At 31.2% G+C, this 10782-nt stretch overlaps 1 protein-coding gene across 1 annotated transcript in view; it reads left to right on the top strand.

Moving 5' to 3' along the window:
• LOC145246688 (uncharacterized) overlaps positions 1 to 10782 on the top strand; it is a 160871-nt gene that overhangs the window by 131399 nt on the left and 18690 nt on the right. Inside the window, exons 6-7 of the mRNA XM_080108413.1 lie at positions 2294 to 2364; positions 10467 to 10573. Coding sequence (XP_079964539.1) covers positions 2294 to 2364; positions 10467 to 10573 — 178 coding nt within the window. The remainder of the gene's footprint in view (positions 1 to 2293; positions 2365 to 10466; positions 10574 to 10782) is intronic.

Genomic DNA, 10782 nt, shown 5'->3' with positions numbered 1-10782 from the left:
AAAAAAAATTAAAAAAATTTTTTTTTAAATAAAATGATAAAAAATAAAAAAAAAATTTTTTAAATAAAATGATAAAAAATAAAGAAAATACAAAAAAGAAATCACTTAGCTAATGGCTTCATTAATTATGAATGATGAACTTTTATGATATTTGAGTTATGTGACTCTGAAGTACTTTTACCAAATAATCAATCACATTAATTGGCTTATGTGTTTACATATCTTTACGATAATCATTAAACTTTACATTTTTTTCCCCCCTATATTTTTACATTTTCATGCTGGATATTTGGATAATATAATAATCGTAGCACATAAAATATCTATAAATATAATAATCATAGAATATAAAGTATCTATAAATACTAGCAGGCCGCCTAGCTTTGCGAGATCATAACATACGCTTAAATATTGTATTTTAATTCATGCAGATAACATATTTATTAATAGAGAGACAATTTTCTATAAAGTATTATATTGAACCTAATATGTGGTAGTGAGATCAAAACTAAACACACACACACACATATATATATATATATATATATATATATATATATATATATATATATGATTTGGGTGCCATCAGCTAGAATCGAAAACAAAATATACAACTCTCCACCCTCATTCCTTAGTCTATATTAGTTATATATAATGATAATAATAATAATATATATTCACTTGTCATCCCTTTTTTAAAAGATGGAATGGTCCAATCATCGAAGACAAGATTCAAGCAAGCAAGCCCGGACGGTCCACAGAGTTTTATAATTATATAGATAATAATTATAACATATAAAGTATTTATAAATATCAGGTTGACAAGAAAGTTCTTGTGGGTTTTAAATTCAGATGAACATATTTCGGCTGAAACAAAAATTGATCGAAATAAGCACCATCAGAATTAACACAGTTTTGCCAATGCAAAACAAGTGTATAGCGTAAAAATCTTGCATTCTGGTGGTGATGAAGTCACTGAAAGTGTTTTTGATATTGTTTAGGTTTTTCAAGCATTTCTCACGCAGAAAGTTGTCGAGGTGCTTGAAAAAATGATAGTCAGTAGATGAGAGGTTTGGAGAGTATGGTGGATGAGGCGTTTTTTAACCCAATTCATTCAACTTCTGCGGGGTCAGTTTATCAGCTGGGCATTGTCATGGAGGAAAATTGTGCCTTTTCTATTAACTAATGCTGGGTTTTATTGTCGAAGTTTCTGATGCATTTCATCCATTTGTCGACAGTACTTTTCCACTGTAATGGTTTCATCTGCATTTAAAAAATTGTAATGGACGAGACGTGTCGCAGACCACCAAACAGTCAGCATGATCTTCTTTTGGTGCAACTCTGGCTTTAGGAAGTGTTGCGGAGCTTCATCGGCATCTAACCACTGAGCTGAGCATAAAGAGCCCACTTTTCATTGTAAGTCACAACCCAATCAGGAAATGCGTTCTTGTTGCATAAAAGAAGAGGAGATGATACTTCATAATGGCATTTCTTTTTGTTGTCGTTCAATTTGTGAGGCGCCCATTTATCAAGTTTTCTTGTCTTTCCAATCTCTCGCAAGTGGTTAGAAATCGTCATATGTTACGTCTAATTCAGAAGCAAGTTCTCAAACAGTTGTGCGCGGATTGGCTTCAACTAAGGCTCTTAATTGATCGTTGTCAGCAGCCGATGACCGACCACTACGCTCATCATCTTCAAGACTCTCGTTGCCGCCACAAAATTTCTTAAACCACCATTGTACTGTGGATTCAGTAATGGTTCCTGGGCCAAACATTTCCTTGATATCGCAAGCTGTTTCAGCAGCTTTTCAGCCTAGCTTGAATTGAAATAAGAAAATTTGCTTTTTTTTTTTCTATTTTGTATTCAACGTTCTGAAAAGAAGACATAATTGTTTTAAAACGATTGTATTTTAAATGATTAGATAGATTAAAATATGCTCTTTTAAATGATATATAAAGTAAAGGTATTATAACGGAAAACATATCTGAAAATACATTATTTGAAATAAAAATACAAAATTCCACAAGAACTTTTCTATTAACCTAATATAATAATCATAGAATATAAAGTGTTTATGATTAGCATATAAAGCACCAACGCTTAAGTCAAAATGTTCATTATAACTGTTTATTTGGCTGTCGGCCTCATAATTGTGTTACTGGCTTTGAAACTGCCAGTTACCATTGATATTTTATAAGTCTATTTGAACTCGTATAATTTTGTCAGCTTGTTTTTATGTCATTGCCAAAGTATTTAATCTGCATCTTATTAATATCCTTTTTGTTATTTATAGGTTTAAATTGGTTTATACAATCCGGCTTGAAGAATCGGCCCTCCATGTTGATTTCAGTGTACATAATACAGGTAACTGATTTTCAATGATTCATGCTTAAAAAAAAAAAAAAACTCTTTCTGTTCTTGATAATTATTTATTTTATTTATTTTAAATTACTTATTTTACTTATTTATTCATGAACAGTGAATTAATAAAAGTTCTTTTTTAAAGGACTATGCAAATTAGTACAACACAAATCTATGTGAAAAGTGATAACGTATGTACAAGCATAAATGTGTGAAAGGTGACACCGTACGTACAAACATAAATGCGTAATAAAGATAATGTACGTACAGTACATTAATGTGCGTGAAATGTGATGACATATGTATGAATATAAACGTCTGAAAAGTGATAACGCATATACGATCATAACTCTGTGAAAAGTTATAATCTTTACGTACAAACATAAATGTGTATGAAAGGTGATAATGTACGTACAAACACAAATGTGCATGGAAGGTGATAATGTACATATGCACATAAATGTGTGACATGTGATAACGTATGTACGAATATAAATCTATGTGAAAGGTGATAATGTACGCATAAATATATATATGTACTAGCATGGGTGCCCGGCGTTGCCCGGGTGTTTGGAGGTGTATGCTGAGCAAAAAAAAAGGGGGTAATTTTTTAAACTTTGACCCCTATTATGACCCCTGAAAATTTATTGTTTTGGGCTCAAATCAAGTTATTAAGTTAGATCCATGTCCACGGAAGCTATATCTAAAATTTAAAGTGTGTAGACCCAAAATTGTCGGAGAAGTTTGGTAGAGTTCTCAAAGCTCAAATCGTTGAACTTTGACCCCTTAATCGCCAAATTTCTGGCTAAAAACCGATCACATAGATTTTTCCAAATCTCAGTACCCTGTATATCAAATTTCGAGTCTGTAGACTAAAAATTGACAGAGTTATTTCGTAGGGAAATGTACACAGACACACACACACACACACACACTTTCACTTTTATAGATATATAGATTTAAAATTTGAGTCTGACAGAATGACAAAATTATATTGCAAACCGATATATTAAACAAACGAACTTCAAAGAGACAAATGAACACATAAGTAAAAACAATTTGTATTAGAAAACATTTATTATTCCACGTCTTTTTTTTTACAGACCTGACGACTGAGGTTCGCTCTTAATAAAAATTGTTTTTTATAGTCTTAATTTTGACTTCCTTTTTCATAAAAAACTAAAAAAAAAATCAAGAAAGAAAAGAAATTTAATTTTATTTTTTCATTAATTTCTTTCTGTGCAAAGCAATTCTTTCAAACTTACTCTGTTTCCAAAATGTTTTTATTTTATTCCCCTCCCCCTTCATTCATTTTCCTCCGCATCCTGGCAAGATTACTGTATACATAGATTCGAAAAAATAGTCAAAAACAAATATATAAATAAATGTTATCAAAGGCAAGATAAGTTACTTTTCTACCTAACTGGATATCTTTTTTGTGTTTTTATTCAATGTAATATATTTATTCAGCTCGAAAAACATACAGTGTTTACCGATGTGTTGGAAAATTCAAGATGGCGTCTCACACCCTCTTTAACACCGTAAGTTTGGGAAAAGGTGTTATAAATAAAAAACTATACAAAATACTATTAAAAACCCGCCGAATATATGTCAACCTATATCACGGTAACATATATTGAGCGAGTTTTTAACAGTATTTTAACAGGGCACATCGTAAAAACTGACCCATTAATTTTCCTGAAGTAAAAACTATATCGTTTTTAAATTTTTAAAACTGTACATTATAAAAAGAAAACTGTTCGAGTGATTTTTTTTTTTTTTACATGGGTGTCACCACTTATCAAGGCCCAGAGGCCACTCAAGGATAAGGGTTAATAGGTATACATTAGTCATTGTGATTTTAGCATAGTAAACAGTGGGAATTTTGTAACTTGGATTACTTGAAAAAGAAAACTGTTCGAATGATTGAAAATGAAAACAAAATAACAATGTAAATATATTGATAAGAAAAAAACAAAAACAAACGAAGTTTCCGTTTCAGGAACCCGAGTTTAATTTTATGTCGTAATCATTCAACTCGTTAGCGGTTTTATTCAGCGATTAGGGATAACCATACGACATATCTAATTACCAAAGCGATTTTTTTTTTATTTTTTTTTTTTTATTAAAACTCTGTTTAGTTTTAATGAACCAATTTTTTTAAAGCCAACACTTTAGTTATTTTGAGAGCGTGCAACTGCACCCGAAAGGTTGATTAGGAAACTCCAAATCCTTTTATGACTCGGAAAAAAAAGGGCTTTTTATCGGCTTAAATGATAAACTAATGTTAAATATTAGTATTTGCCATCGATTCTGAAATAAAATGAAATCCTGACATTGTGATCATTTTTGCAGGTGTTATGTGCCAAATATTGAAATAAGAATGTTTAAATTCAATTATTGTAATTTAAGTCTTTAAGTTTAAAGTCGATTTTATTTATAGAAATCAATCTCAAAAACAATCTGAACAATAAATCTCTTTTGTTATGGCTAAGTTTTTGTCAAGGGTAGAAATTATAATAGACAAGTATTCATCCATGATGACATTTTACCGATTTCCTGGTTAACAGGTATTCTTGCTAAATTTCTTCGAAAGAATTGACATAAACAATACTTCAACTAAATACGTATATTTCATGCAATAATGACTTTTATTTCTTCTGACTTTTCCTAAACTAAACATAAAACATCGGTTAGGGTTAGTTTAACATTCTGTAAAAGTACCTTCCGTTTTTTTTTTTTTGTTTTTTTTGTACTTCTGCAGAGAAGGTAAAAAACCGATAAAAACTGGATACATTTTTCGTGTTTTTATTCAATTTAACATGTCTATTCAGCTCGAAAAGAATACAGTGTTTACCGATGTGTTGGAAAATTCAAGATGGCGTCTCACACATTCTTTAACACCGTAAGTTTGGGAAAAGGTGTTATAAATAAAAAACTATACAAAATACTATTAAAAACCCGCCGAATATATGTCAACCTATGTCACGGTAACATATATTGAGCGAGTTTTTAACAGTATTTTAACCGGTTTTTTATTTATTACACCTTTTTCCAAACTTACCGTGTTAAAGAGAGAATCGGCCGCCATCTTGAATTTTCCAATACATCGGTAAACACTGTATGCTTTTCGAGCTGAATAAACATGTTAAATTGAATAAAAACACGAAAAATTTGCCTTTGATAGCATTTATTTGTTATATATTTGTTTTTTGGCAACTTATTCGAATCTATGTGTACAGTAATACAAACCCGAAATGAATTTAAGACCACGAGTGAAATGAGAAAAAGAAGTCAGCGGGTTTGGTTGCCATAACAACGTGACGGTAGTGAATGTGCGTGTGTGCGCGTATTTCGTGTAGTTTAGTTTCGTATAATAGTTTCGTATTTTTTTAATTTGTAAATAACAAGTTATTAAAAAATTAAACCCTTCCAAGATGGACAATAAATAAAGCCATAATATTTTATGGTAAAGGTAAGAGCGTAGAAACGATTGTTTTTTAGGAGATGTGATTATTGGATTAACCAATCAGAAATCGTCTGTGGCACACACACATCTCTGTTTTTATAGATATATATAGAAGATAGATATAGATATAGATATAGATAGATAGAAGATAGAAGATAGATTAAATGTTAAATAGATTTTGTAAATAGTACAGTTGAAATGATTAGAATATTTCCAATATGTAATAAGGTCGAGGTAATTAGTTAAAGAGATTTAATATAATGTGATATGCAAATGAGCATAAGTCATTCGATATGGGGGTTGTTTGTAGAATAGTATATAAAGAAATTAGGCAAAGATTCTTATGTCTCCTATTACAGAAACATCCTAAAATGGGTTCTAATGTTTCTCTACCAGGAGAGATCTACCCTCTTACCTCCTTTATATTTCGTTGATGGTGGAGAGCTGTACACACAGACAGAAACACACGAACCCTATTACTTTATAAAAATATAGATATATATATATGTGTGTGTGCGTGTGTGTGTGTAAAAGCTCCCCACCACCCTTTAAGAAGAGAAATCCTTTGTTTTGTGACTTGTGAGGAGTGAATAAAAATTCGCTTTTGAGATCCTATCTGGTTCTATCCACGATATTAAGCACTTTGGATTATAGCTCTATCAAGGATATTAAGTACTTCTATAAGTAAGGAGACCTCCAGAGCACTGCTAAAATCAATTTTCTAATCCATTCCTTTAGAAGACAAAATTATTTAAGTTATCAGTGGAAAAAAAAAAACAGGAGGCTTGCAAAGTGCTACTAAAAGCACTAAATATAATTAAGAATGTCTCCAGATTACTACTAAACTAAGTGTCTCCCCCCCTCCTTTCTTTGTAGTTAAATTCACACAAAATATTTTTAGACTTCATTTGAACATTAAAATGAGATCATGATGTTAAAATTTTAGATTGTGACAAGCAAATTCAGAGTTTTTTGTTTAATAATAGATTAATCTACTGCATAACATTTTTAAATAATAATAATAATAATAATAATAATAATAATAATAATAATAATAATGAATCTACTGAGAAAGATATACTAATAGGAAACAAGGATAAGTGAAAATTTAATCAGTGTCAATGACGCTGATGAATATATTGTTTAAAATTGAATAAAAGTTATTCTTATTCCAACAGCAGCTTTGTCAGGATTAGTTAACTTAATTCAAAGCAAGAATGGAATGAGTTTTAAAAAGAATATGAATAAAAATTTTATAATTTTTCATTTTTTTTTTTTTTTTTTTTTTTGACAAACATTTGTAATCTTCCCCAGAAGAGTTTTCATTTCTCTTTGAAATTAATCTTTTTTATCCTCTTAACAGAATTTTATTTCTATTTTTTAATTTAATTTTAAGTCAGATTTTGTTCAGCCTATTTCTTCCTCTGTGTATAAGTAAACGTTTTTTTTTGGGGGGGGGGTTTGGTTTTTTTTTTTTTTAATTCTTATGTTATTGATATCAAATTTTATTCCAGGCTTTTCTAAAGCAAAATCAACTTGACACATTAAAATGATTTCGTTTTTGTTTTTTTTTTTGTTTTTTTTTCAGAGTTTGAGCTTAAAAATGATTCACTTAAATTTGTTCAGAATCTAAGCATGTGTCATCTCTATCAAGGTCAAATATTATCTTTAATCATTTTTACCAAGTTGAACTGAGAGAAACTTTGAATAAAAACAACATATTGTAATTTACCCTGATCTTCTCAAATTCTTTATCTGTACACGTCAATTGTGCACTTACATAACTTTTTGTAATTATTTATGTTGGGCAAATGCTGTTGAGTGTCTGATGTCCGCACTGTGTAGAGCTTTACTTGTTCTACTCATTTTTAGAACTGCTCCTACTATGCTTTATCATGCTCCGTTTTTAAATAAGTAGTGTTGGATTATGGCTGGGAAGTACCAGGTTTTTGAATCGGATGATCCCAAAAACACCAGATTCCCCAAAAAATAACAAATGGAACAAAGATATAAAAATGTTCCAGAATTTTACCTGTGATGTCAATCCTAAACAAAAGGACAATGGCAATTCCAATTTATGGAGTGACAATAAAAATGGATTGTTTGGGTTAACGAGTCAACGCGGACCAGACGTGTGTGATTGCATTCCTTCACCATCATTCCTGCCATGCACTAACCATGTCTCTCTATCTCCACAACCGACGCCTGGTTCTCATAATAAACTTATTTTATAAACAGAGAAATCGCATTTGTTATTGAACTCAGCAGATATTTTAAGAAGCGTGTTTTGCTAAGATACAGAGAAACCGACAGATAAGAGCGTATACATCCATACGTATTGAAAAAAGTGAAGCTAATCAAATTTATGCATACTTTGTCTATGCTCACACATAATATAACAAATAGTTGTTCCAGTTTTTTTGTTTTTTTTTTTGTTCTTGTTTCTTAAAAGGGAGTGACAAGTGAAATTTTATCATTAATCTGCTTAAAATAAAACAAACTTCCAACCGTATTTTCGAATAAGTCATGGACTATTCATAAATCAAAAATAATTATCAGCTACAGATTTGAACACAAAAAATAATCCAAAAGATGGAGGGGAGGAAAGTGTAAGCTTATCTTTCTCTACCTTCTCTAAGAAACTAAGTGATGGAAATGACAATAACAAGTGAGGATTCTTCTATTCTGATGCAATAAAAAGCAGCTCTTCTTTTCCTTAGCTTCCATAAAAAAAAGATAGACTTATTATAAAGGTAGTCTTAGAACTTTAGAAACAAAAACAATATAGTAATGGGTAAAGAAAGATGACAAACAAGAATTTTGTGGAATATAAATAAAAAAAAATGATTTTGCTATGATAGATGGAATGGTAAATGATAAGGGTCAGTCACTGGAATGTCAGTGTGGAGTGTCTGGTCGGCTCCATTTTTCAATGATGATGGTCAGGTGTTAATATCTCATTGCAAGTCTGGTTGGTTTGTTTCTTCAATGATGATCACATGTGGATGTCATACTGCAGATAAAGGACAGCTCGGTTGGTTGAAAAGGAATTGTCCTGAAAAGGACAGTTATTTGCAAGTATACTAGTTTGTAATTATCCTGTGAAGGCCATATTCATCAGGTGAAACTAGTTATGAGTTCAGTTCAGGGTTGGTCAAGTGCAATGATCAGGATGTCATTTGTGCTATTCATGTCAACAACTGAACAAGTGTTGTTAGTTATATAGCTGGGCAAAGTTACAGGAACATTAGCAGGGGCAGCTGATTATGTCAATTGCTGAACTAGTAAAGCTAGTCAACAGTTAAACAAATTTGGAGCAGATGATCCTGCCAATGGCTAGAGAAACAAAGTTATTTGACCTCTGAAAGAAGTTGCAAGAGCAAACTGTTGCTATAGTTAGCGTCAGTCAGTCAGTTGTGCTATAATGGAAAGTTGCAACAAGAGTCCTGTTGTGAGATACTGAAGAATAAATTGGATCTGTAATTTAATATAGTCCTAAAGCAGAGAATCGGATATCTGAATAGTGATCAATGGTGTCTATTGGAACAGGAACAAATACCCACGTTTGATCTTGTACAATCACATTGTGTAGCTTTTTTTGGTAGTTGATTGATTGTTGGCTGGATTTATGTTTTTACAGATAGTTGATTCTCGATTGTCTCAAATGAATTAACAAAACTAGTAGCATCTTGTCTTGTTATAAAACAAGATGTTAGTGTCAGAAATTAACAGGTGTGATTTTTTTTTTTTACATAGGCATCACCACTTATCACCATTTACCAGAGGCCACTCGAGGATAAGAGTTAAAGAGTGTACAGTAGTCAATTGGACGTTAGTAATGGAAATTTGGTAAATTTGTTTAGTGGAACAGCTCATCAATAACTTGTTTACGTTGGACTTGAAGACAACCATATTGTAGTCAGCTGGAAAGCAGGCAAATGGAAGACAATTCCACAGGTGTACAGTTGTATGAAAGAAACTTAGTTCATGGAATCTACATTTAGGTTTAGGCACAGATAAAAGTGGGGGAAATTATTGATAGTGTTTTCAACTAGACGAGTGTTTCTCATGAAAGATTGGCGAGGGGGGAACCATAGATTGGAGTTCAGACGAGCACTTGCCATGAAAATAACAAAGCAGAGACAGACTCGCAACATCTCTTCTGTGAGGGCATCCCTTACTAGGCTACAAAGTCTATTTTGAAGGCAGGATAAGTCCTTTAGCAGCTCTTGCCCAGATGTGGCAACAGTACTTCATCCTTGAGCATACCTGGCTCTTATATAGGTAGAGAATTGCATCAGTAGTGAGATATCTACTGGATTGATAGAAGTATCCCACCATAAGTGATCATTATAAAAATATATGATGAAGCATGATTCTAATGCACTTCACTCCCGAAATATTTGCATATATAAGAATATTTTTTTTTTAATATATACTCTCAGAGATAGTTGTTTTTATTGTTTAGAGTTTTCTGCTTGTGTTATTACAGTGTTAAAATGTTGCAATCAGTTTCATTGATGCCCCAAGTTTTTTCCTTCTCAGAATTACAATTTTTATTATCTCTTTATATGATCTTTTCTTAAACTTCTTTTTTAATTATTTAACTTTGATATTTTTTTTTTAATATTTTAAGACAAAATAACATTTGGCTTCAATTGCCTCCTCCACAACTATTTGCTGACTCCAGAAATTACAAGATCAGGGATAATTGGACTCCAAAATCTCAACTATAAAGACAAAGTATGTATGTTAGTGTATGATTATTTATATATACATATAAATAATTTTGCTCTATTCAAATGTTCACGGTTTTATTCATCTTACCGATCATTTTGTTTTTATTTATTTATATTTTTTTTCTTTTTTCAAAATAAAGTTCAGTACATTTTACTGTGTTTGGTTCATAGTTCACAATATTTGCATGTTGATATTGGATATTTCTTTGGACT

The sequence above is a fragment of the Euprymna scolopes genome, chromosome 24 (assembly GCF_053919585.1).
Source record: "Euprymna scolopes isolate OS-2025 chromosome 24, ASM5391958v1, whole genome shotgun sequence".
Taxonomy (NCBI): Eukaryota; Metazoa; Mollusca; class Cephalopoda; order Sepiida; family Sepiolidae; genus Euprymna; species Euprymna scolopes.
Note: the sequence above shows the minus strand (reverse complement) of the source record. Positions and strands in the feature narration are given on the sequence as shown.